The sequence below is a fragment of the Platichthys flesus genome, chromosome 6, assembly GCF_949316205.1.
Source record: "Platichthys flesus chromosome 6, fPlaFle2.1, whole genome shotgun sequence".
Lineage (NCBI taxonomy): Eukaryota > Metazoa > Chordata > Actinopteri > Pleuronectiformes > Pleuronectidae > Platichthys > Platichthys flesus.
In genome coordinates, this window is record NC_084950.1 from 26,804,837 (window position 1) to 26,832,506 (window position 27,670).

At 40.4% G+C, this 27,670-nt stretch overlaps 1 protein-coding gene and 1 long non-coding RNA gene across 3 annotated transcripts in view; both read right to left on the reverse strand.

Annotated features, from left to right (window-relative positions):
• Positions 1-5,643: 5,643 nt before the first annotated feature.
• On the reverse strand, positions 5,644-9,351 carry LOC133955732 (uncharacterized). Its single transcript, XR_009920902.1, has 2 exons — positions 8,173-9,351; positions 5,644-7,186 (listed from the first exon to the last, which is right to left on the reverse strand). It is a non-coding gene; the product is annotated as an uncharacterized LOC133955732 (long non-coding RNA).
• Positions 9,352-11,767: 2,416 nt separating this feature from the next.
• LOC133954615 (anoctamin-1-like) overlaps positions 11,768-27,670 on the reverse strand; it is a 48,454-nt gene continuing 32,551 nt past the window's right edge. For both annotated transcript variants that reach the window (XM_062389030.1, XM_062389029.1), the window contains 12 exons: positions 23,335-23,409; positions 22,357-22,425; positions 21,986-22,187; positions 21,319-21,430; positions 21,091-21,148; positions 20,172-20,272; positions 18,400-18,542; positions 17,485-17,637; positions 17,232-17,284; positions 15,771-15,955; positions 14,297-14,402; positions 11,768-13,310 (listed from right to left, as the gene is read on the reverse strand). In XM_062389030.1, coding sequence (XP_062245014.1) covers positions 13,056-13,310; positions 14,297-14,402; positions 15,771-15,955; positions 17,232-17,284; positions 17,485-17,637; positions 18,400-18,542; positions 20,172-20,272; positions 21,091-21,148; positions 21,319-21,430; positions 21,986-22,187; positions 22,357-22,425; positions 23,335-23,409 — 1,512 coding nt within the window. In that variant the 3' untranslated portion in view covers positions 11,768-13,055. The remainder of the gene's footprint in view (positions 13,311-14,296; positions 14,403-15,770; positions 15,956-17,231; positions 17,285-17,484; positions 17,638-18,399; positions 18,543-20,171; positions 20,273-21,090; positions 21,149-21,318; positions 21,431-21,985; positions 22,188-22,356; positions 22,426-23,334; positions 23,410-27,670) is intronic.

The following is a 27,670-nucleotide window of genomic DNA, read 5'->3' on the forward strand; positions in this document are numbered from 1 at the left end:
TATTATTTATATTTAATTTATTTCCTAATTAATGTTGTTTGATCAGCAATACTCTATAGGCCTTGTTAGTTCCAGGTTCAATATGTGCACTAAGGTTCTTTCAATAAGTTTTCAATAAACGTTGAATCCTTCTGGCCCTTGACTTGTAGCAATTTTTTAATTTTGGCCCACTGTGTATTTGAGTTTGACACCCCTGACATACAGGAACCACAACAAATCGCTGGAGTTTTTTTTTCCCAGAGTTTTTGGTACGGTAGACATGCCAGATACCCAAATTAATGTGTAAAAGGACTACAAAATGGAATTTCATAATATGTCCCTTTTAAATCGCAATCATGATTTTGGCTGCCACAATTAAAAGAGCACGATTGTCAGCGATATTGACATTTAAAATGCGTGCTTTGTTACATATCAAATCAAGCGCTTTTTCAACTACCATTAGCCAACCACCAGAGGGACAACACCCTGCAGTGGCCAAAGCTAACGTTACCTCACCCAATCTCTGTCAATGTCCAACATCAACAGAGAAAACCATAAACGACCCTGCATAGCGCGACAGCGTATCCATCCACCTCCCGAAGACACACTGAAATAACGGATGCGATCGCATTTCATTGTGTCCAATAAATACTGTGAGCAATGAAAGCTTCGGAAAATGGTCAAGACACCAGACAAGATACGTGATCCCAAACAGGCCTTACCTGCACTAAATGAAAAACATTGGGGTAAATACAAAGGGATGTCACAGCTGTCGAGTATTTTGCAACTACCACTGACCTATGGTCAAGCACAACAATGGAGCCGTACATGTCCCTGACAATTCACTGCATCGATGGTAATTTTGCAATGAAGAGTCGATGCTTACAGACGTCATTTTTCCCATGAAAACCGACAGGAGAGTCGATTGCCCAGGAACTGATCAAAGATGTGTACATTAGCTGGAATGTAGTACAACAGGGCTATTCAACTTCAGGAGCAAGTGGGCCAGATCAGAAAATCACGGTGGGTGTGAGGGCCGCACAGAATATTTATCAATTAATGGCTAAAAATTAAAAACAGTAATGTATATTTCCAGAGCTAAACAGACACACACGCATCTCTTTTCTTTCACTTTATAGTCAGTAACAGACTGTCATTCCATTCCAAAACACAGGAAGGCTATCAAGCTTTAATACAGAAGTGCAAAAGTTACACTTTTGTTTTTCTGACATGTCCATATCCACAAATGTAGAAAACAATTTGAAAATAGTATAATAGTATTCAGATATCAGATTAACAATAAATGAGCCTGTTGAGGAAACAAAAACAATTCCAAGCAGAAATTAGGTTGTTACAGCAGGTTCATATCCCAAAATGCATAATGTGAACTGAACATCTTGAAACAGTATCCATCACAATAATAGTAAATAAGTCTTCAACAACATTTCCTAGCAGAAATAAGGTGCTTTGCAGGTTCATATCCATGAACACAAACAGCCAGATGAATCTGGTAAAATAGGATCCACCATATTAACAAAAAATTGGCCGACTCATAAACAAGCCAAAAATAAGGTGCGTATAGCAGGTTCATGTCCATATTTGTTAAAGGTAAGAACTAAAACTCCAGTCAAACCAAAATGGAGCCTCTTAAACCATAACATAGATTTGTAGTCTGTGCATTTACAGCTGGATAGCATCACAAGCCTCAGAGTATTTTAATAATACACAACTAGCTTAACTTATCAAAACTATGATGTTTCGAGCCTGTTTAACTCAGTGAGAGAAATTACATTGCCTTGATTTGGCAATTTCAACATAGTTTGGCTCATAAGTAGTAAGGGCAACCCTGAGACACTCTTGTAGCTTTTCATTGGTCATGGAGCAACGTGCCCTTGTTTTAATTGCATTCATGTGAGAAAAGCTAGACTCACACGTGTAGGTGGATCCAAACATTGTTAGTATTAGCAGCACCACTTTCCTGATTGTGGGGTACTGGTATTGGCTAACATGGTTACACCAAAAGTTCACTGCACCCTCAGACAGCAAGTGCTGCTTTAAAGCAAATGTGGACTGGACATCAACCATTTCCATCTGAAGGATGCTCTCATCAATGCAAGACATTACCTCTTTTGCTTTTACACAGAAGTCTGCCTCGGGTTTGATGGAGAATGGGTCACGAGCCAACTGCAGTACCTCAATAGGAATACTGAAGCCCTGGAATCTCTCAGTGAAGTTATCAGTCAGTTTTCTCATAAAGTTTGTTATGACTGGAGTTATGTGGGCCCAAGTGCTGCATTAATGAATGCACAGAGTTGTGAGAAGTGCAGCAACCTTTCTACCATTAGGTCTGTAGTGAAAATCGTTAACTTTGTTTTGAAGGCACAAAGCCTCTCAACCAAATCAGCAACAGACTTTTCCCGCCCCTGAACTTCCAGATTAAGAGTGTTCAAGTGTCCAAAAATGTCACACAGAAAGTGGACTTCTGCCATAAATTGTTCATCCAACATGCGCTCCAAAGAGTGTCCTGCCCGTTTGTGTTTACACGTGCGAAGGAAAGACGAAATCTCCTGGCGGAGTTCACAGAAACGAGCCAAAACCTTTCCTTTGCTGAGCCACCTGACATCACTATGAACCAGCATGTTAGTGTGCTCTGCAGATGCGGCAGCAAGCAACATGTGGAAGAGGCGATGTTGAAGGCTGGAGGTTGAGCGGATGAAATTCAGTGTTCATAACAGTGTCCATGGTGTTTTTCAGATCGCCACTGAGCTTTGCGCACAGTATCGCTTGATGAATGATGCAGTGTAAAAACTGCATATGCGGGCCAACCTGGCAACCAGCCCTTTCACTCTACCGGTCATAGCTGGAGCTCCATCCGTAAATAACAAGCAGACTTTTTGTAAATCCAGTTCATGCTCATTAAAAAACGTGAAAATATTTTGGCAGATCACTTCACCTGTAGGCTCTGGGTTAGACTTCTGAAAGTAAGAGGCGCGTCCGTCTTTTTCAATTTTTTTTACCAATCTACACTGTTTTGCAGGTAGTCTTGCGGGCCATAGTTAAATTCAAACGGGCCGCATCCGGCCCTGGGACCGCTAGTTGAATAGGCCTGTAGTACAACATGGAAGTGAAAGCAGTGTTCTTGTGCATTTAAACATGAAAATCTAATAAAAATAAATTGTTCCTAAAATGAATGATAATTATTTATCTAAATAATTGTGATTATGATTTTGGCCATAATCGTGCAGGCCTTACACCAAGGCTGCGCGCAGAAGTGTTGTGGTGTCTCGACACAACAGTAAAACACCATTCTCTCACATCCAATGAAGGAATTTCAGAAATTTTCAAAGAATGTTTCCCGATTCGGACATCGCCAAGACGTTCACCTGTGGAAAGGAAAACCCGGGTACATATCCAAATTCGGAATAGCACCATCGATAGAGCAACAGCTTGTTGATGGCGTCAACAATGCTGGGCAGTTTGTGCTGTTGTTGGATGAGAGCCTCAATCAGTCCACAAAGAATAACAACCCTATGTCCATGTTCGATACTGGCAGATGGAAATTTTTTCTTCAGGTGAGAAAACAGACTAGTTTCCCTGTATATGTCAGCTGAAAACTTTGTTGCATTAAAGATATGCCACATGGTGACTCTTTTTGAGAAAGTTGTAGCATTATATCGGTGACAATGTTAACCTGATTTGTATTATTTGTGCTGCAAAATAGTGTTACTTTAATTATTTAAATTATTATAAAAGTTCCACTTGCAGCGTTGACTGAACCATTTACTGCTCAGTGTGTCTGTGAACTGTTTCTCACACCACAAGTAGATTCTGACCACCAACAGTAGATTCTGATTGCCATATTAATTTCACTCAAAGATCGTAGTCGACAAAGCGATGACAATATAGTTGTCCGCAAATTTAATAGTTAATAATTCATTAGTTACCTCATAGCGGGTGTTATTTTGTGCAGCTGTAATAAACTTTGTTTTACGGGAAGTAGCTGGAGAGTGAGCCATCTCGCTCCCTTCCTATCCCTGAAACTCGGGCATACGCAATGCGACAAATATAGCACATGGCGCGTCCGTTGCGACACCATTGCAGGCCAGAAGTCATATAAGAAAGTCATACAAGTTATTTACAATTAGTGCATTCAACATCTATGAGGGCCCATTTGAGGAGTTCAGTATCTTGCCCAAGGACACTTTGGCATCCAGATGGGAAGACTGAGGATTGAACCACCAACCTTTGGTTGGAGGAAGACCACTCTACCCACATAAATATATTATATTATATAATTGAATGTTTCCAGAATAACAAAACCTATTACCTGCTAGAATTTGATTCCTTTGGGAAAGGTACTGTTGTCAGGAGACAGGAGCCTTGAACGCATGGCTGGTGATGGGACTACAGCTCCCATAATCCTGCTGGAGTGACGGACCAGTAAGTACTAAAACACAAGCCAGTACGCCAGTGTTGTTTACATCACGTGCAGGGAAGATGGCGTGTGATTCGAGACTGAATTGTTTCATTCATATGGTTCAGTGCAAACTTCATTCAGCAGAGGAGACCGGATGAAAGCCCCAGCGGTCCCAGGCGTGCTTCCTCTGCCTTGGAGGGACAACATCATGAGGTGAGGGAGACGTTGGTGTAGCAGAGAGGCCCCGGGAAGAAGCTGCCAGCGACACTGCCACTAGCGTTTGTTCAGCCTCGCGGAGCCGCCTTTAGTCAAGAAGTAGTTGAAACTTACTCATGGCTCAGACATGATGAATTAAACGCTTCGGGTGCGCAGCTCCTCCAGGATGTGGTGCGCGTCGAGAGGCCTGCAGGAGTCGTGAATCTCAAAGGACCGAGCCTAAATTTCGGAAATAAAGCGAACTTCTTCGGAGGAGGAAACACTCAGATTAAGAGAGACAACGACCCACGGAGGAACAACGGTCATTTGGCCAACCGCTGAGACGCTGAAGCAACAGGTAGCCATACTGCAGCATCAGTGACAGCAAGAGGGAAATGTGACAGCAAGAGGGAAATGTCTCTCTGGTTAAATAGACTACCAGATAAGGTGGGTGTGTATTATAGATGGTTGTGGAGATTGAGGTATGTCACATGATGTATGTGACATTATGGAGCTTCAATACAGAGTAACATTTCTGCTTCGTGTCGAGTTTGGTATGGAGGTTTGGTGGTGGGTTCGGAGGCTGGACTGGAACCAGCTGGATGGGGCTGGGAGACAAGAGCGATCCCTAATTACATCATACGGGGAGGAAGTACGAAACGGGACGTTTCAATAACATATTTCTTAGAAGGGACTGAGTGAAAAAGTCTGGGGAGTGATTGTTTTCATACTTTGAGGGTCCCTACTGACCCCCTTCAAACAATTATGGATAGTTAAAGCCCAGAAAATGTATTTTACAAAATATGGGCCCTTTACGCATTGATCTGCCCAGTGGCCATAGTGTCAAGTTGGTCCTTGATCATTGTCTATCAGATATGAGGTATTAATTTCTGAAGGCTGTTGAGACAGCAATATCCTCACATGGTGTGTAGGAGAGTGGTTGGTCACACTGCGGCTGTTTGTTGCCTCTGAATACAGCACAGAAATAAGATCAAGTGATGTGTTCATTAAATGTATTACCCTACTGCAGTAATACAATGCTATGTTCCAGCTACAAATGCTAAATTATATTTATTATGAAAATGTATTATTTCCCATTATTCATCAGATTTCTTTAGTCCAACTAGCTTCAGCATGCTACTTTGTGATCCCATCACAACCGGCAATAGGAACACAGTGACTGATTCACACTGTAAAAAATGGCTTACTGTTACAAATGGAACTGAGATGACCACTGGCGTAGAAATAAACGGTCACAACATGCAGTAAATTAAGATTACTCCAGTGCAGGTTATTATACTTATCCTTACATAGCTCCCAGTTCCATAACAGTCAGTATAGCATTTTCAAAATAATAATAAATCAAGCTTTAAAGTTCCATATACATCTGCTTACAGAAACCAGAAAAGTGCTATCTTTCCTTCAACAATAAAATACAAAGCATGGGAAGCTACTGTAGTAAGTTATAAAAATCTGATTTAGTTAGAAGAAACACTGTTGATGCTATTTTTCTTTAGTCATTTTTAGATAGTCAAAAACTGATTTCAGGTACAAGGTTAACAATCCTATCAAGCTGGCAGTTCCTCGACAGATGGAAAGTAGAGAACACCTGGCTAAGCCCTGTTTCTTTGTACCAGAGGTGTTGAGCTTTTACCAGGTCTAAGAAAACCTTACATTTTCAGATACAGTAGGAGTGTAGTAACATTTCAGAAAACAGTCAAGTAACAAGTGTTACTGAGATGGAGGTGAAGTACCCATTCCATTTCAACACTCATTTAACAGTTCCTCACATAACAATACCAGTACTCCAAAGAAATGCAGGTTATTTGGAAATGTGTATGTGAGTGTAATTGGTTGTTTGTGTCAGGCCTGTGATGGATATATATTATATGTATTTTCTAGCATGATGGGTATGAACATCAACAACCTCGTCAAATAATTCGGATTGGCCTTTGATTGAGGTTGATTAAAATCTGTTAAAACAGAAATGGTATGCCTTACTACCCTTCTATGTTAATTTATATCTCCACATGCTATGTTGTCTAATAATGTTAACAATAAAAACAGTTTTTGCAATAAAATACTTGTGTACACATTTAGAGATTGTTGTACAATTTGAAAAATGTATATGCACGAAGTAGTTTTCAGTTCTATAGCCCTCCACACACACTGCAAAACATTTGGCCCCATTTCCTCACACCTCATCAGCCAGCAAATCTCCCATATGAAGGAATGTTCCGAACAAGAACAAAAACAGAGTAGGGTTGGCCTAAGCAAGTAGGCTTCTAGCAAGCTTTGACTTGCTAACTAAGACTGTACCATTAATCACTTTTACAAGCATTAGAAGCTCTTAGTGTTGTTGTTTTGGAGTCCGGAGCGCGGGTGGGCCATTGTGCAGTTGTTGTTGTTGCTACCGCTGCAGTTCTCCTTGCCTCCTGTAGAAGATCTGCTCTCAAGGATAAGGACCTTGCCCTGCTCTTCCTTCATGAAGAGGTCTACCAATAGAATCTTCTCCTTGTGGATCTGAAGGCTGATGTCTTTAGGGATGTCTGGAATTAGCCAGTCCACAACATCATTCATCAGCAGCACAACATTCTGGTGGTGATAAATGGAAGAGAATCATTTTTTTTGTATTTGTTTGTGTTATCTCTAATGAATTATTAAAGAACTAGTTCTTAGTAGTTTTTTTTCAGTAGTTGTTACAACTGAAATATAATTTCAAATTCAGAATCTTTTAATCCTACACTGTGTATATTGGATATATGTGACATATTAAAACGTGAAGTTAAAGAAACATTTAATCACTATAGCCTGTGTCAAACTTGGATGTAAAATAAATTTGGAAGACTGCAGAGACAACATGGTAAAAGGTTGAAAAGTTGAAAAAGACTATATTTGAATGAAGCTACATCCACACAAATGTTTTCATTCTAAAATTAATACAATCTCCATTTAGACAAGGGTTTTCAGATTATCAGAAGTAATCTCCACACATATTAACACACCTGAGAACACATCCCACATGACCATTCATGTACACTGAGCATGTCTGGGTTAGTGTAAGTAGGAAGATTGTCAGTTGGCTGCTTAATCTTTCCATTATGATGGGAAGGTTTGCACTCTATTTTACTGCTACCACACACACTTTGTGTGAAGGGAACGTCACTAGATGGCAGCATGACATCAGCATACTGCCTGATTATCTGTATAATGATATCAAGTCAGACTGGCAACTGGTTTCTGCTGACTTGAAAATATTGTGTCATTTATGGTCAAATTTTGGACAGATTCTATGTCATTGTGAGAGGTTGTTTCCTTCACTCTGTGTTGAAGTCTTAACTTCCTGCTATTAGAGTTCACAGTTGATACTGAGCTGAATGTGCTTTCAGGTGGTATAGTCCAGTACCCAATAGTGCCTGGACTGGTGAGGATAACTGATCTGACAGCAAATCCATCCAGATAAAAAGCCAGATCAGCATTGTTTAACCCAATACAGGCAAACTGGCAAGAGGCAAGCAGTGTTTATTTAATTATATAATAAATACATAAATCTCTATGACTTTCTGCGTGTGTCAACTTACCTGGAAAACAATGACAAAAGCCAGTCGCACAGCCAGCACCGCCCAGAATTCCTTGGAGATCTCATATGGAGTGGCTGACCAAGGAGGTTCTCTGTAGTCCTTATACCTTTAATGAAGATCAATCAATCATTTTACTTGTATAACACATATTCCCATATCAAATTTGTTCACTTAAGGCTGAACATTGTGTCAAAGACTCTGCTCTTAACCCTCAGTGAGACAAATGAAAACTCAAAACTACCAAAACCCCAAATACCACAGTGCGGGTGTATGCCTCGACCAACCAGTGGAATTTCTACCTAAAAATGTTGTCCTCCAGAAAATTATAAGGTCCATGACCTACCTTTGATCACTGAAATATAATCAATTCATTATTTCCAAGTGACAGATGGAAAAAAAAACAAGAGAGAGCCAACACCTCAACAAAATAACAATATTTACAAAATTCACAAGAAATGTTGGGTGCTGTCTTACTTGAATGGAGAAGTCTATCAGTGTTTAAATATACAAAACAAAAAGTGACAGTCACCAACAGAAGCTCAAAGTGAAGGTCCTTTACTGTTCTTACTTTATGAAAAATGAGCAAGGAGCATCAAACATTAATAGCTCCATTCCATAACACTCATATACCCTTTAGCGCCATCCATTGACAAAGCACTGACAGAGTTAGTGTCAGACTTTTTAGTCAAACAAGATGCCTTTACTAAACTTAATAGTATTAAATCCAGATAAACCCAATCACAGGCTTTTCACCAGATCCCAAATCAAATACCCCCTGATTTTTAATATCATTATAAAAACTGGGGTTGAAATTAAAAGAATTCAAAAATATAATTATCTGGGTATCTGGCTTGTTGACAAATATCTATTAAAACTCACCTTAATGAGTTATCGAAAGTAGTATTTTCCTTTCACATATAGATTGTAGATTGTCCAGGCAACATTTTTATCAGGGCAAGAGTGTGTGATTTACATGCTTGCTGCGACACATACTCTCAAGCCACTCGATGCTATATATGTCACAGTTCCCTAAGGTTTATTACAGTTGACAGTTATCAGACCCATAATTGTACCTTCTAGCAGATTGTAGGGTGGCCTTCACTTGCCAAATGTAGGGAACAACACAGTCTTGATTTTATTTGCAAAACTATACTTAATAAGCTACCATTTTATTTATCATCCCTTTTAAAAGTAAGAAATATGGATCATCACCCTCGTTCTCAACAACACATCACCCTTGAAAAGCCCTTAATGAAGGAATTTCAGAAATTTTCAAAGAATGTTTCCCGATTCGGACATCGCCAAGACGTTCACCTGTGGAAAGGAAAACCCGGGTACATATCCAAATTCGGAATAGCACCATCGATAGAGCAACAGCTTGTTGATGGCGTCAACAATGCTGGGCAGTTTGTGCTGTTGTTGGATGAGAGCCTCAATCAGTCCACAAAGAATAACAACCCTATGTCCATGTTCGATACTGGCAGATGGAAATTTTTTCTTCAGGTGAGAAAACAGACTAGTTTCCCTGTATATGTCAGCTGAAAACTTTGTTGCATTAAAGATATGCCACATGGTGACTCTTTTTGAGAAAGTTGTAGCATTATATCGGTGACAATGTTAACCTGATTTGTATTATTTGTGCTGCAAAATAGTGTTACTTTAATTATTTAAATTATTATAAAAGTTCCACTTGCAGCGTTGACTGAACCATTTACTGCTCAGTGTGTCTGTGAACTGTTTCTCACACCACAAGTAGATTCTGACCACCAACAGTAGATTCTGATTGCCATATTAATTTCACTCAAAGATCGTAGTCGACAAAGCGATGACAATATAGTTGTCCGCAAATTTAATAGTTAATAATTCATTAGTTACCTCATAGCGGGTGTTATTTTGTGCAGCTGTAATAAACTTTGTTTTACGGGAAGTAGCTGGAGAGTGAGCCATCTCGCTCCCTTCCTATCCCTGAAACTCGGGCATACGCAATGCGACAAATATAGCACATGGCGCGTCCGTTGCGACACCATTGCAGGCCAGAAGTCATATAAGAAAGTCATACAAGTTATTTACAATTAGTGCATTCAACATCTATGAGGGCCCATTTGAGGAGTTCAGTATCTTGCCCAAGGACACTTTGGCATCCAGATGGGAAGACTGAGGATTGAACCACCAACCTTTGGTTGGAGGAAGACCACTCTACCCACATAAATATATTATATTATATAATTGAATGTTTCCAGAATAACAAAACCTATTACCTGCTAGAATTTGATTCCTTTGGGAAAGGTACTGTTGTCAGGAGACAGGAGCCTTGAACGCATGGCTGGTGATGGGACTACAGCTCCCATAATCCTGCTGGAGTGACGGACCAGTAAGTACTAAAACACAAGCCAGTACGCCAGTGTTGTTTACATCACGTGCAGGGAAGATGGCGTGTGATTCGAGACTGAATTGTTTCATTCATATGGTTCAGTGCAAACTTCATTCAGCAGAGGAGACCGGATGAAAGCCCCAGCGGTCCCAGGCGTGCTTCCTCTGCCTTGGAGGGACAACATCATGAGGTGAGGGAGACGTTGGTGTAGCAGAGAGGCCCCGGGAAGAAGCTGCCAGCGACACTGCCACTAGCGTTTGTTCAGCCTCGCGGAGCCGCCTTTAGTCAAGAAGTAGTTGAAACTTACTCATGGCTCAGACATGATGAATTAAACGCTTCGGGTGCGCAGCTCCTCCAGGATGTGGTGCGCGTCGAGAGGCCTGCAGGAGTCGTGAATCTCAAAGGACCGAGCCTAAATTTCGGAAATAAAGCGAACTTCTTCGGAGGAGGAAACACTCAGATTAAGAGAGACAACGACCCACGGAGGAACAACGGTCATTTGGCCAACCGCTGAGACGCTGAAGCAACAGGTAGCCATACTGCAGCATCAGTGACAGCAAGAGGGAAATGTGACAGCAAGAGGGAAATGTCTCTCTGGTTAAATAGACTACCAGATAAGGTGGGTGTGTATTATAGATGGTTGTGGAGATTGAGGTATGTCACATGATGTATGTGACATTATGGAGCTTCAATACAGAGTAACATTTCTGCTTCGTGTCGAGTTTGGTATGGAGGTTTGGTGGTGGGTTCGGAGGCTGGACTGGAACCAGCTGGATGGGGCTGGGAGACAAGAGCGATCCCTAATTACATCATACGGGGAGGAAGTACGAAACGGGACGTTTCAATAACATATTTCTTAGAAGGGACTGAGTGAAAAAGTCTGGGGAGTGATTGTTTTCATACTTTGAGGGTCCCTACTGACCCCCTTCAAACAATTATGGATAGTTAAAGCCCAGAAAATGTATTTTACAAAATATGGGCCCTTTACGCATTGATCTGCCCAGTGGCCATAGTGTCAAGTTGGTCCTTGATCATTGTCTATCAGATATGAGGTATTAATTTCTGAAGGCTGTTGAGACAGCAATATCCTCACATGGTGTGTAGGAGAGTGGTTGGTCACACTGCGGCTGTTTGTTGCCTCTGAATACAGCACAGAAATAAGATCAAGTGATGTGTTCATTAAATGTATTACCCTACTGCAGTAATACAATGCTATGTTCCAGCTACAAATGCTAAATTATATTTATTATGAAAATGTATTATTTCCCATTATTCATCAGATTTCTTTAGTCCAACTAGCTTCAGCATGCTACTTTGTGATCCCATCACAACCGGCAATAGGAACACAGTGACTGATTCACACTGTAAAAAATGGCTTACTGTTACAAATGGAACTGAGATGACCACTGGCGTAGAAATAAACGGTCACAACATGCAGTAAATTAAGATTACTCCAGTGCAGGTTATTATACTTATCCTTACATAGCTCCCAGTTCCATAACAGTCAGTATAGCATTTTCAAAATAATAATAAATCAAGCTTTAAAGTTCCATATACATCTGCTTACAGAAACCAGAAAAGTGCTATCTTTCCTTCAACAATAAAATACAAAGCATGGGAAGCTACTGTAGTAAGTTATAAAAATCTGATTTAGTTAGAAGAAACACTGTTGATGCTATTTTTCTTTAGTCATTTTTAGATAGTCAAAAACTGATTTCAGGTACAAGGTTAACAATCCTATCAAGCTGGCAGTTCCTCGACAGATGGAAAGTAGAGAACACCTGGCTAAGCCCTGTTTCTTTGTACCAGAGGTGTTGAGCTTTTACCAGGTCTAAGAAAACCTTACATTTTCAGATACAGTAGGAGTGTAGTAACATTTCAGAAAACAGTCAAGTAACAAGTGTTACTGAGATGGAGGTGAAGTACCCATTCCATTTCAACACTCATTTAACAGTTCCTCACATAACAATACCAGTACTCCAAAGAAATGCAGGTTATTTGGAAATGTGTATGTGAGTGTAATTGGTTGTTTGTGTCAGGCCTGTGATGGATATATATTATATGTATTTTCTAGCATGATGGGTATGAACATCAACAACCTCGTCAAATAATTCGGATTGGCCTTTGATTGAGGTTGATTAAAATCTGTTAAAACAGAAATGGTATGCCTTACTACCCTTCTATGTTAATTTATATCTCCACATGCTATGTTGTCTAATAATGTTAACAATAAAAACAGTTTTTGCAATAAAATACTTGTGTACACATTTAGAGATTGTTGTACAATTTGAAAAATGTATATGCACGAAGTAGTTTTCAGTTCTATAGCCCTCCACACACACTGCAAAACATTTGGCCCCATTTCCTCACACCTCATCAGCCAGCAAATCTCCCATATGAAGGAATGTTCCGAACAAGAACAAAAACAGAGTAGGGTTGGCCTAAGCAAGTAGGCTTCTAGCAAGCTTTGACTTGCTAACTAAGACTGTACCATTAATCACTTTTACAAGCATTAGAAGCTCTTAGTGTTGTTGTTTTGGAGTCCGGAGCGCGGGTGGGCCATTGTGCAGTTGTTGTTGTTGCTACCGCTGCAGTTCTCCTTGCCTCCTGTAGAAGATCTGCTCTCAAGGATAAGGACCTTGCCCTGCTCTTCCTTCATGAAGAGGTCTACCAATAGAATCTTCTCCTTGTGGATCTGAAGGCTGATGTCTTTAGGGATGTCTGGAATTAGCCAGTCCACAACATCATTCATCAGCAGCACAACATTCTGGTGGTGATAAATGGAAGAGAATCATTTTTTTTGTATTTGTTTGTGTTATCTCTAATGAATTATTAAAGAACTAGTTCTTAGTAGTTTTTTTTCAGTAGTTGTTACAACTGAAATATAATTTCAAATTCAGAATCTTTTAATCCTACACTGTGTATATTGGATATATGTGACATATTAAAACGTGAAGTTAAAGAAACATTTAATCACTATAGCCTGTGTCAAACTTGGATGTAAAATAAATTTGGAAGACTGCAGAGACAACATGGTAAAAGGTTGAAAAGTTGAAAAAGACTATATTTGAATGAAGCTACATCCACACAAATGTTTTCATTCTAAAATTAATACAATCTCCATTTAGACAAGGGTTTTCAGATTATCAGAAGTAATCTCCACACATATTAACACACCTGAGAACACATCCCACATGACCATTCATGTACACTGAGCATGTCTGGGTTAGTGTAAGTAGGAAGATTGTCAGTTGGCTGCTTAATCTTTCCATTATGATGGGAAGGTTTGCACTCTATTTTACTGCTACCACACACACTTTGTGTGAAGGGAACGTCACTAGATGGCAGCATGACATCAGCATACTGCCTGATTATCTGTATAATGATATCAAGTCAGACTGGCAACTGGTTTCTGCTGACTTGAAAATATTGTGTCATTTATGGTCAAATTTTGGACAGATTCTATGTCATTGTGAGAGGTTGTTTCCTTCACTCTGTGTTGAAGTCTTAACTTCCTGCTATTAGAGTTCACAGTTGATACTGAGCTGAATGTGCTTTCAGGTGGTATAGTCCAGTACCCAATAGTGCCTGGACTGGTGAGGATAACTGATCTGACAGCAAATCCATCCAGATAAAAAGCCAGATCAGCATTGTTTAACCCAATACAGGCAAACTGGCAAGAGGCAAGCAGTGTTTATTTAATTATATAATAAATACATAAATCTCTATGACTTTCTGCGTGTGTCAACTTACCTGGAAAACAATGACAAAAGCCAGTCGCACAGCCAGCACCGCCCAGAATTCCTTGGAGATCTCATATGGAGTGGCTGACCAAGGAGGTTCTCTGTAGTCCTTATACCTTTAATGAAGATCAATCAATCATTTTACTTGTATAACACATATTCCCATATCAAATTTGTTCACTTAAGGCTGAACATTGTGTCAAAGACTCTGCTCTTAACCCTCAGTGAGACAAATGAAAACTCAAAACTACCAAAACCCCAAATACCACAGTGCGGGTGTATGCCTCGACCAACCAGTGGAATTTCTACCTAAAAATGTTGTCCTCCAGAAAATTATAAGGTCCATGACCTACCTTTGATCACTGAAATATAATCAATTCATTATTTCCAAGTGACAGATGGAAAAAAAAACAAGAGAGAGCCAACACCTCAACAAAATAACAATATTTACAAAATTCACAAGAAATGTTGGGTGCTGTCTTACTTGAATGGAGAAGTCTATCAGTGTTTAAATATACAAAACAAAAAGTGACAGTCACCAACAGAAGCTCAAAGTGAAGGTCCTTTACTGTTCTTACTTTATGAAAAATGAGCAAGGAGCATCAAACATTAATAGCTCCATTCCATAACACTCATATACCCTTTAGCGCCATCCATTGACAAAGCACTGACAGAGTTAGTGTCAGACTTTTTAGTCAAACAAGATGCCTTTACTAAACTTAATAGTATTAAATCCAGATAAACCCAATCACAGGCTTTTCACCAGATCCCAAATCAAATACCCCCTGATTTTTAATATCATTATAAAAACTGGGGTTGAAATTAAAAGAATTCAAAAATATAATTATCTGGGTATCTGGCTTGTTGACAAATATCTATTAAAACTCACCTTAATGAGTTATCGAAAGTAGTATTTTCCTTTCACATATAGATTGTAGATTGTCCAGGCAACATTTTTATCAGGGCAAGAGTGTGTGATTTACATGCTTGCTGCGACACATACTCTCAAGCCACTCGATGCTATATATGTCACAGTTCCCTAAGGTTTATTACAGTTGACAGTTATCAGACCCATAATTGTACCTTCTAGCAGATTGTAGGGTGGCCTTCACTTGCCAAATGTAGGGAACAACACAGTCTTGATTTTATTTGCAAAACTATACTTAATAAGCTACCATTTTATTTATCATCCCTTTTAAAAGTAAGAAATATGGATCATCACCCTCGTTCTCAACAACACATCACCCTTGAAAAGCCCTTAATGCACACGGAACTGGGTAAAACTGCATTCAGATACCTCGCTCCTCGTAGTTGGAATAAACCTCTGGACTCAATTTGGCTAGATTGTTTTTTAACCTAAGAACAGTTTAAGTTTTGGTTAAAGGAAGTTTTAGTTGATGAATGATCCTGTTTTCCGGGCCCCATCGTTAACGAGAGCTCTGCATCAAGAAATTGATAACTTTGAACTGAAATGGATTTCCCACCTGCAAATCTCAACAGGGTAGCCAAGTTGAAATGGATCCATAGGTTCTTTGCCGTCCTGGAAGTGGCTGACATTAAAATGGGATAGCGTATTGTTGACAAATCCATGCATGGAGCCATCTGGACTGTACATGTACTGATAGACCATCCGAGGTATGAAGTCTGAGGTGAAGGAGATGACAAATGCCTGAAATTGGAGTAGGGGATGGAGTGGTAGGGTGGGGGTTTAAAGGTAAAAAAAACATGAATACAAGTTACGCTAATCTGAATATATATTTAATATACCTTGTACAATCAAAACTGTGTGGAAAGAAACCAAAAACGAAGTCACAATTCAGGGGCTGAATCCTTTGGATTTTTAAGACTGATTGGCGGTTCGGTCAACCTGGACATCCCATTTTGAAGGCTGCTTCAAATGTGGTTAACAAATGCCTGCTTTCTTTCCTGGCCAACAAAGGATCCATTGACTGTGTCCTTCTATGACCAACCTATTCCATTGCACCCCAGTGACAAGTAGGATTTTTTTATATCAGGTTTTAACTCACTCGAACAGCTATTCATAGAAATAAAATACAAAATGTATCTGTTTTCAGACATAGGACCAGACCGTTTAATTTGGGTTGGCCTCTGCAGTCTAAGGGATGCAGCCCCTTAAAATGGGACATAGTATAGTGTCAAGTTGAAATGAAACAATACACTGGACTATAGGGTTTGAAGTTGTCACTCATATAGAAGCTTCTACTGGTTGTATTGCAAAGCATCAAGATAGTTCGATAGTACGAGCAAGACTACTGACAAACAAGGTGTTTCTGGAGGGTCAGGAGCAGTATTTTCATGTGTGAAAGAAGCTCCATTCGCTGCGTACTACACAGCTTTAACGTTGCAGCTTTGATTCAGTCACAATATGTATAAGAGAGGAAGACAGTCATGTGGCTCTGTCATTGATCTCTGGTCGTGGCTGTTAATATGGCAACGTGGTGGCTGTGTAGCCCGCCTCTATACGTGCCCAATTCCTGTGTGCCCTGCTTATGTAGCGTAGTGCTGAGTAGAGAATGAGTGAAATTAAATGTTTCTGTGTTACATAAAGACTAAGCAGAGGAGCTGAATGAACAATAAATCTGAACAGTTAGTAGGGAAAGGATCTTACCAACGCAAGAAGGCAGCTCCTATATCCAGGATATTTTGGCCTTACTTTTGTGCATTGGGAGAATGTGGGGACATTCATCATTACATTACAGTCACTCATGTAGATGTCCACTTTGTCGACAATATAACATAGTTTTCAAATGAAACCTTTCACTGTGGCATTGATGCTAAACTGTTGATATTCTAAATCCTCATTGTAATAGGACTTTCATCTCCATGTGTAAACAGTGGCCCATTTTGTCTCTCTGTCCCTGCATCATTTTAAGCCCAGAGTACAGAGCCAAAATATAGCCAGACTACATTAATCAGTTACTTACATTGATGATGACAGCCACTTTTGCCACTCCTTTAAGTATGTTGTACCATATACCTGTGGATATAACAATATGCATAGATTACTGGATTTTAGCGGTAAGACAGCGAAAGGATATGTCCTCATGGTTTGTTGGGTTTGAAGAGCAAGTTTATAGGACAACATTGACAACATTGCCCCAAGATCTCACTGTTTTCCTTTAATATTGGATATGTGTCTGTTTATTACAATTCTGCAGAAAAATGAATATAACCCACCAATGTCTTTGGCTCTTGCTGCTACTGGTCTCCGCAACTCTGTCACAAATTTCTTGGCATCAAGACGTATTTCAATGATGTTGTTGAGCAGAGCAAAGAGGGGAGCCAGCGGGAAGGACGCCACGAACAATGTCACAAAACCAAACTGGATGACTGGACATAGAGGACGACAGACAAACATATCAAATTATCACAACCAACTGTCAGCCATATCTGTTTAAATCCAGTCTCAATTGGACAACAGAAGCCCTATACATTAAACCATATTATAGTATTGCAACAATCTGTTCAGTTTGTTTGTTTGTATTTACTTGTTTTATTTTGTTGTCTGGGTTCTTGTCTTGTGTCTAGCTCTACTTCCTACTGGTTTCCCCACACACCTGTACCTTGGTTTTCATTAAGTACTCCCTATTTATACCCTGTGTTTCCCCTCACCCTCTGCCAGATTGTCATCGTCTCCATCGTGTGTTTGTGCGCTCAAGCTATTTATTTCGTGTTTTTGACTACCTGCTCTCCCGTGCTTCAACTGAGTCCCAGACTAGTAAAGGACTGTCACAAGTATATTATACACATGGCGAAGAACATTCAATTAATACTGGAAGAAATAGCTAAATCTTTTATTTTGAATTTAGATCCGCATTGGTTCTCCTCTTCATAGCACCACACAACACAAAATAGTTACACTGTTCATGATCATCCCAGTTTAAGGATCAATTTATTTTCTCACTGATTGCAATTGTATTTTTTAAAAGTGGAGTAAGCAATTCATTCAGGTTACTTTTTGTCATGTTCCATCTAATCCACAGGCCTATGACACAGGTAAGCTTATGAAGATCCAAATGCAGCATTGAGAAAAATATTGATGTGTTTGTGTGTGCATGTGTGTGTGCGCGTGTGTGTGTGTGTGTTACTGACTCATTTCCATATATTCTGGTGTTAACCCAGCAAATGGTTCCAGAAAGTGATCTGTTTCATATCTCATCAGCTTCTTCTTTCTCTCTTCCTCCTGAAAAGCACCTTGCTTTGACCGAATGTAGCGAATCAACTTCTTCAGCTTGCTGAGGAACAAGCACATTTGCACACACACACGACAACTTTTATGCAAGGAAATAGTCATATTCACACCATATCCAAGGCAAAGCCTATGTAAAAGCATTGGGCTGCAGTAGCAGCTCCTCTGCAAAACATATTGTTGAACTGATAAGCTATATATTGTGCATTAAACAGATGCTGTAAATATGAATTGATAATAATGTAAATATTGAGCATTAAATAGATAAAGTTGCATAACTGACTTTCTTTATGTATATTTATATAACCTTTAACAGAAATAATAAATATGACACTTCTAAGTTTTACTGAAGATATCAGGGTGGTAGATCCCGGCTTACATTTGGAATAAAAGAGGGGTCTTGGGCTTAGTGTTGGTGACCACTGATCCACACTCATTAAAGGTTCAGGATTTAGATGAAATGGATCTATTGGCATAAATCTAATACAAAATAAGTCACTTGTGTGTTTCATCTAAATTGTTGTTTTCTTACCCTAATATGGGCCCCCTTTACAGAGGCTGCCATGATTTTACAGTAGCCCAGACTGGACAAACTAAACACCTTTTGAGTTTTTATGACAACGGAAGGTTTCCACAGGTTCTCTTTAATGTTTGGAAAGGGAGGGTGAGGTGAGGGGTATTCAGCTGCAATATGCAAATTCACCAGTAGATCATTCATCACTAAATGGTCAGTTTTATACAAATGATCTGTATCTTGATGACCACTCAAAGCTGTTTTCGGTACATTGGGGAGAGTGTGGCCTAGGGGATAGAGCGGGTGTTCTGCAACAAGAAGGTTGCTGGTTCGAATCCCACTCTTTCCCATCCGCATGCCTAAGTGTCCTTGGCAAGATACTGAACCCCTAAAATGCCCCATCATAAATGCTGAGTGTTCTAAAACTGTAAGTCGCTTTGGACAAAAGCGTCAGCTAAATGACATGTAATGTAAAGTACAGATTTATGACATTATTTCAGTAGGAGACTCTTTGGAAGCAGTGTTGAGTTCTCTGAGTCTGCAGTCTCTACCTTGATAAGGGATCTCATTCATCTTGACAGATAGTGTCTGTAAACCTGTGTCCTTTGATCTTCACGTCTTAATAAGATTTAAGACAAGGATGAAGACTGCAGTTTGGCTGGGCCACTTGTTTTTGCCTAATGCCTCAGTTCTCAGGTTGCGTACACTGTGGAGCAGGTTTTTCTTTAGAACCTTTTGTATTTGGCTGTCTAAATTCTTTTCTCATTTCTGACAAAGGTATTAGTCAGATGATGCTGCCTGTTAACCAGACACTGAGTAGGGAAGGTCTAATTTGTGTCTCATCAGAGCAGATCATCTTTCTTCCCATGCTCCATTTCTTTAAATACTGTTTGGAAAAATCCAAGCAGTTGTATGTCTTTCACTTAAAATAGCGCCAACCCAACCACTCCACCGGAGAGTTCTGACTGATTGAGTTAGTCGTGGTTGAAGTAAGAATTAAATTGCATAATGTCATGAATTTATTAAGAAAACGGGGAAAGTATGAATATTTACTTTATTAATCTTTACAATAAAGAACACAATTCTTTATTATAATTTCCCGGATGTGATGCAGTGATTATCATGTTCAAGCTTCATTACGTGCAAGTTTTGCATACTTACGGTACTCCAATTTCAAAAAGGTTGTTCTGAATTAGCTGCTTTCCCAACATGGTGATACTCAGCTGGATACACAGCTCCATCAGACAGCCTCCATGAGCACACTGCAAAACATTCCATGTCCTGTGTTTAAGTGTGTGCTCCAAAATCAATTGCATGAATCTGTCGACACCTGTCACGAAACATACAGCAGCACTGTGTGTGTTGTTGCAGTAGTTACAGAAACAAGACCCACAGGCTGCTGCAGAAGTGTCATTTGGTTGTAATGTGTGGAGTAATAAGGGGTGTATAGTTATAATGTTAATGCCTAACCCTACAACACTACACAAAAAATGTGCCATACTCAAAGGGAGTATTTACGCAATCAGAACTAGATTGCTTCTCTTTGTTATAAATTTATTTCAAATGCACAATACAAAAAAGGCAGTCTAGCATCAATCTGGACCATATTTTTTCGCATTCACATGTAGGTGTCATTTAAAATTCTGTACAAATTCTAGTAATGTTTAGGCTAATATGGTTTCCATAAAGGGGTTATTTTGGTTTCATCCTGCCGACCAGCTGTTTCTTATATTATCATATAGCCTGATATTAAGCTGCATATATTTGAAGTCTAATTAAATAAATTATTCTTTTCCATATCTATAAATAAGAAGGCTAAAGTGAAGGGTCACAATGATTGATGTCCTGATTTTATTTGGGCTAGTTTAATTTCTTCAAGTGTGCCCCTTTAGTGACTTTTGTATCAATCTATGTATATGTTTAAGATTATATCATAATAACTATATCAACTTTTTACCTTTAATTTATATCCAGATAATTGTACTGTCAACACAACAAGGATGTTTATCCCAACTCTAATCCTAGTGTCTGATTAGGAAGCATTTAGTCTGCAATTAATTAGCAAATGTCTAAACCTTACCTCTTCCATTCTGTAGGACTCAAACACATACAGGTAGCTGCCAGGCCTGCCTACCAGTCTAGAGGAGAAAATCAATAAAAGGCATTAAAAGGATATAACCTAGTCCTAACCCTAAACTATTTTCATTGCAATTATTTAAATAAAAAAAATGCCATCAATATAATGCATTTTACTAAATATTATATAAATATTACTACTCATGTAAAAGTACATTATGATATTACTAACCTTCCCCTGAAGAAGGCAATGTAGATGATGGGGGTGAAAGCGTTGAAAAACTTCAGGATGAAGGTCTTGAAGATGAGTCGTTCTTCAAAACTCTTGTCCGATTTAGGAACCTCTAAAAGTGAACATTAGACTCTTTCATTTTGACTTGAAATGATAAATAGACCAACAGTAGTTTTGAGCACAGACCCTCCATTACAAGCCATTACAAGCAAGTGAGATATTGTTATATTATTTCGGCCAGGGTCATTTATTTTTTGTCATACTGAATTTCACTAAATCTCTCTGGCATAAATATTTCCCAGATTAAAATGAAGGATCTCTCTTGATTTATTAATGCTAATAAAAGCTTATCTTGCAATTAAAGCCATCCTCTATTTAAATGGATCACATCAAATGTCCAGTCCTGTACCTAATGTTCACTTCACATCTGAGAGTCACAATCCTAAAATGACTTTTTACATTTCATTTCATCTTTTTTTTTTACAAACCATTTTAAATGCAACAACAAACAAATAATATATCACACCTTTATCAATGGACACCATGATCAGGTTTTACAACTACATGTGCAAAACAGTTAAAAAAAAGGTTAAAAGGTCTCATTGTGATGACATGCTGCCTGTTTTCACACAGTTCACTGCCTTTGCCAGTTTGTCACTAAACTTACCTAACACAGTGAGCCATCGTGCCACAGCACCATACACCTCATCCAGTATGAGGATGACCACCAGGTTGATGATGGCTGCGGTGGTTTTAACTGTCAGTTGTACATGGTTTCGTGTAATGGGATTGGAACTCATGTGGAGAGCAGCTTTGGTGGAGATTCGGTAGAGGATTACACCAAACACAATGGCAAATGTAACACCAATCTGACAAGGCAAGGGTTTGTAGAATTAAACACAGGATACATGGAGTTTGAAAGAAAGGGAATAACAGCTCACCAGTGATTTACGACAAACGCGTGAGGGTGAGGGTGGGCCTGGTGTCAACACCACACTCACCATTACCAACATAGTACGTCAAGACATCTTTCCTCACCATCAACAGCATCATTACAATATTAGTCATGTAGGCAGGAAGGCGGTCTCGAAAGGTGAGCTTTTCCACCTAAAGGAGATACACAAAAATGTTCAGTAAAACTGCAACATCCAGATTCAGTGAACATTGAGAGGTGGTTGACAGTAAGCCACTGTCTTCTGTGACATGTTGGACAAAGCAAGGACGATGGCAACAGAAACAGCTCCGCTGATTTTTCACCATAAAACTGGAGACAAAAAGCTGTACAGTCTGATCCTCAAGTTCAAAGGTCAAAAAGCACTCTAATGACATAAAATACAATGATGAGTTGATGACATTTTATATTAGACTAACTTCACACATGTGATTTCCTGCAGAAAGAGTTCATCTTACTCTACGACTCAGGGAGGGAAAGGTTGTCACCATGGAGGCAGCAGCTACTTTGATTTGTGGCGGGGCTGCAAAAAGTGCTGATGGGATGAAGTGGAGTGAACTGACTTGGCATTGTACATTATCCATCTATCTATTTAATGGAAATAGAAGATGGTACTCTGATTGGTTTATGACATTTTAAAGCAAAAACATTCAGATTTATTAAGACACTAAGTACAAGCCTTTTTAACCATGCATCTAGTGCAGTCACCTTTTGTTTGTTGTTGAAGTAGCAGGAGTGGATTTTGCACTGCGTCTTTAAATAGATCTTTGAAAAAATGTCTGTAAGTATACCTTAAAAACACAAATAGCTAAACACAGACCACTGTGCATTTCAAAAAATGTTTTCAATAAGTTTGTTATCTATACCAGTTCAGCTATTAAAATGCAATGATCTGCTGGACCCTGTCCCAGCTGTTGACACAATATATGCAAGAGTAAAGAAAAGTCAATGAGATACAACCAAGCAATCTGGTTTAAAGAGTACGGCCAAATAATTTATGAGATGTTATGTGAATAAACACATATCTTGAGAGATACAAATATGCAGAGCCTATAAGTTATTACCTTGTGTGGGGATTTCTGATCTTTGCACATAGACTTCTGCATCACCTTGAATTCATATTCAGCCCTGGGGTGGTCCTGTAACAGCGATACAAAGAGAAATGACATGAAAGTGACACACATAGAAAAGATGTTGAACCGAATTGGAAATACCAGCTGGATATGTGTATTGTACAGGTAGAAAGTTTGATAAGCTAAAACTCGTGGATGTAAAATATTTCAATACTGTGTGAGTATTTTCAATAGGTCTTGAAGTTAGTTTTGAGGAATGTTTTTATTTTTCTCATAAATGTGGTCTGGTGTGATCAGTAGTTCCTACTGTTAGGGTGGCAGTCCCTTTTCTATGTTTGTATTTGCCTTACATAGAATGAAAATTTGTAGGAGGCTGATTTGTTTAACATCCAACAAAAAAAGTCGTCTTCATTGGAATATTTATGCTTATTTTGAACATACAACCATTGCTTTGATATTAATGTGATTATGATGTGGGGCACATGTATATGTGCTGTGTTGTAGATGAGGGGTCATTATTTCCTTAGAAACAACAATAATACGTTTCAAACAAGAAGGGTCCTTTTAAGTATTGATCCAACATTTATCATATAGCATTTATTGGTCCAAACTTCAAATGAAACAAGCAAAATCCCTTACAAATTTGCAAGCCTTGTGCTAAGTGTTGCTACACCAATTTATGCATTATGGGTAGATGAGAAGTGACTTTCAGCTGCAGTGCACCTGAGGGCAAGTCCAGGTGATTATGGTACTCAGAGTGCATGAGGAGGACGTGACTGAATCCTTCTTAACCATTATGTTTGGAAAATAAGAAGAGGCCGCTTGGTTCCAGAGAGCCAGTTAATAGTTGGCAAATTTGATACACATGCTGCATATTCTGCAAAACGAATATGATTGTCGACACTCATTCATGGACCCACCCTGCTGTAAATATAAAGTATTTCAATATAATTGCCCATTCTAGTGTAAAGAATAGAGGAATTTGTATAATTTAGATGAAACACACTAGTGAAAATATCACTAGGATTATTTATTTTATATACAATTTCTCTCAATAGTTCCCTTTCACTTAAATCATACACACTGGACCTTTAACCCCCACAAACCAACCACTTATCCTTTCCCCTCCACCCCAACAAACCCAGATAACACCTCTCAACCCCCACATCACCCAACAACCCTTTCTACCCCTGGCAAGTTGCAGCTGTTTTCACCAACAGCTTCAGGGACGCAGAGACGGGGGGACACATGTAGAGTCAAGTTATACTCACCACTTAAACATTGCAAGTGTTTGAATATCAAACAGATTTTAAAAGAAACATAAATGTGATGGACTTTAAGACAGTGAAGGGAGCACTGAGCTAGAGTTGAAGTGAACAGAGTAAAAGCTTGAGGTGAAAGCACTTTAATAGTGTGCATGTTATGATATTATAAAGGTTGATGGTAATTGTAGAAGCTGCAGTTTATGGAGCCTGGGAAAGGGATTGTCTTACCCTGGAAAATGCTAGTGAATCAATATATGTTAAATATGTCGGTAAATATGACATCTTTCGCACAATTTCTGACATTTATCAATAAATTATTTTTTTCCTTTTTATGGCAGTAAACGTGTGTTGATTTCACACTTGCCACTGGCACTGCAGCTTGTGTGCTGTAGTACCAGATATACATATACACATATATGTATATACAACGTCTGCAAATGTCTAAGGACAAATTATAGCTTTTGGTGATTTTTATTAAGAATCAGAGAATCAGTAATTAAAACCCCTGCAACACATGTTAATGCTTTGTTAAACTTTTATTTCATCTAGTTAAAATGGTGAAAAAAATTATAATTAAAGAATTTGCAAAAGTTAGGCCATCCTACAAGGTCTGTCCTCCCATTTATCAGATGGCTTTTGTGCAGTGTTTGCTGTCAAGGTTTCTGCCTTCACACAGGCTCGTCTTTACCTTTCTGTCTGTCACAGTTCCTCTGTGCCTCCAGTGCCCCTCCCCTCTCGTTTCTCCTTTTCCACAGGTGCTGTACATCCCGGTGATGACCCGGCTCTCCAGGCGCACCTGCACCAATCAACTCCAGGCTTTATCTGCCCTGGCTGTGCTGCGAGTCATCGCCAGTACGTCCTCGTTACTACAGTGGTAGTTATTCGTTCTCGGCTCAGTTAAATATCTCTGGATTAGAACCCTGTATTCTAACCCCCGTGTCTTTCCCTCTGTGCGTCAGGAATTAACCCTTGGACCCTCGTGTCTTCCTTAACCCTGAAGATCTCACAGAGCTCTCAGCCGTCCTGACTACCACCACCCTGAAGAGCTCACGGAGCTCTCAGCGGTCTTGTCTACCACCACCCTGAAGATCTCACGGAGCTCTCAGCGGTCTTGTCTATCACCACGCTGAAGACCTCACGGAGCCATCAGCGGACCCGCAATTCTGTTCTCTCCTACGATCAATAAACATCCTTGAACGCACCACCACCGTGCTCTGTGTTTTGACTCTGTTCCAGGGTCCCTCTCGAGACCTAAGGTGTCACAGAACGAACTGGCCATTAAAACATGGACCCTGCAGAGTCCAAGGAACTTCGCCACGCCATCACAGTACAAGGGAGCCTGCTCGGACAACATGACCAGACGCTCCACGGACTGGTAACCTCCGTGAACGCCGTAGGAGTCCTGCTGACGCAGCTTAACGAGCGGCGTAATCCCTCCTCCGGCTCTGTCTCGGGAGAACCAACAGCCCCGACGCATTCCGACCCTCCGGGGGCGTCCACCCGGGATCCTCACATCCCCACCCCAGAACGTTACTCCGGTGACTTGGGGTCTTGTCGGCGCTTTTTGCTCCAGTGCTCTCTAGTGTTTGATAACCAGCCCCGTATGTATGATAATGACCGTGTTAAAATAGCTTTTGTTGTGAGTCTCCTATCGGGTCGGGCTGCGCAGTGGGCCTCGGCGCTGTTGGATCGAGACTCCCGATTCAATTTTTCATTTGATCAGCTCAAGCAGAAATGAAAAAGGTTTTTGACCACCCAGTTCGGGGCAAGGAGGCAGCCAATCGCTTGCTTTCGCTCCGACAGGGGACACGCTCTGTGGCAGATTACGCTGTGGAGTTTCGCATTCTCGCTGCGGAGAGCAGCTGGGATTCGCTCGCGCTGCAGAGCATGTTTTCGCATGGTCTAGGGGATAACATTAAAGATGAATTAGCAGCTAAAAATGACTGATTCCCTCGATTTAATTTCCCTAGCCATCAGACTTGATAACCGGCTTAGAGAGAGAAAGCGAGAGCGAGCAGGGCGCCAGCAGACCCCAGCTTCACTACCCCGCACCTCATTCAGTTCTCCTCCACCATATCCTGCTTCCAGCTCCTCCTCCAGGGAGGCCACGGAGGAGCCCATGCAGGTTGGGAGGGCCCGGCTAACGGCTATTGAGAGAGAACGGCGTTTCCGGGAGCAGCTTTGCCTGTACTGTGGTCAGCCCGGCCACACTCGCTCCTCCTGCCGCCACCGGCCAAACGAGGAGGCTCATTAGGAGAGGAGGGAATCCTGGTGAGCCACACTCAGTCCTCCACGTCTCTAACTCCCTCCAGAACATTATTAGAGGCAAGACTGTTTTCCAATGAGTTGTCCCTTCCCCTCAAGGCTCTATTGGATTCTGGTTCGGACGAGAACTTCATTGACACGGACCTGGTCAGGCAGAACAACATTCCGCTAACTCTCCTCCCTCAACCTAGAGAGGTTAGTGCCTTGGATGGTCGACACCTGGCCAGGATAACCCATCAAACCAAACCCCTCACCTTGGTGGCATCAGGTAATCACCGGGAGATCATCCAATTCCTGGTTATCTCCTCATCTCATTCTCCCCTGGTTCTGGGTCAGCCCTGGTTACAGCTCCATAATCCCCACGTCGACTGGAGGAGAGGCGTGGTGATCGGATGGAGTACACATTGCCACGCCAACTGCCTTCGTTCAGCCAGCCCGTCAGCTTCTCTTCCTCCATCTCCTCCTCCTCCTCCTCCTCCAGACCTATCTCTGGTTCCCCCTGAGTATCACGACCTCCAGGAGGTGTTTAGTAAGGACAAGGCCCTTACTCTACCCCCGCACCGACCCTATGATTGTGCCATCACTCTCCTTCCGGGACACACATTTCCCTCCAGCAGACTTTACAATATATCCAAGCCCGAGAGAGAGATGATGAAGAACTACATCCAGGAGGCACTCAGAGGAGGACTCATCACGCCCTCTTCATCCCCGGTGGGAGCAGGGTTCTTCTTCGTTAAAAAGAAAGATGGCTCCTTACGGCCATGTATAGACTTCCGCGGTCTTAACAACATCACTAT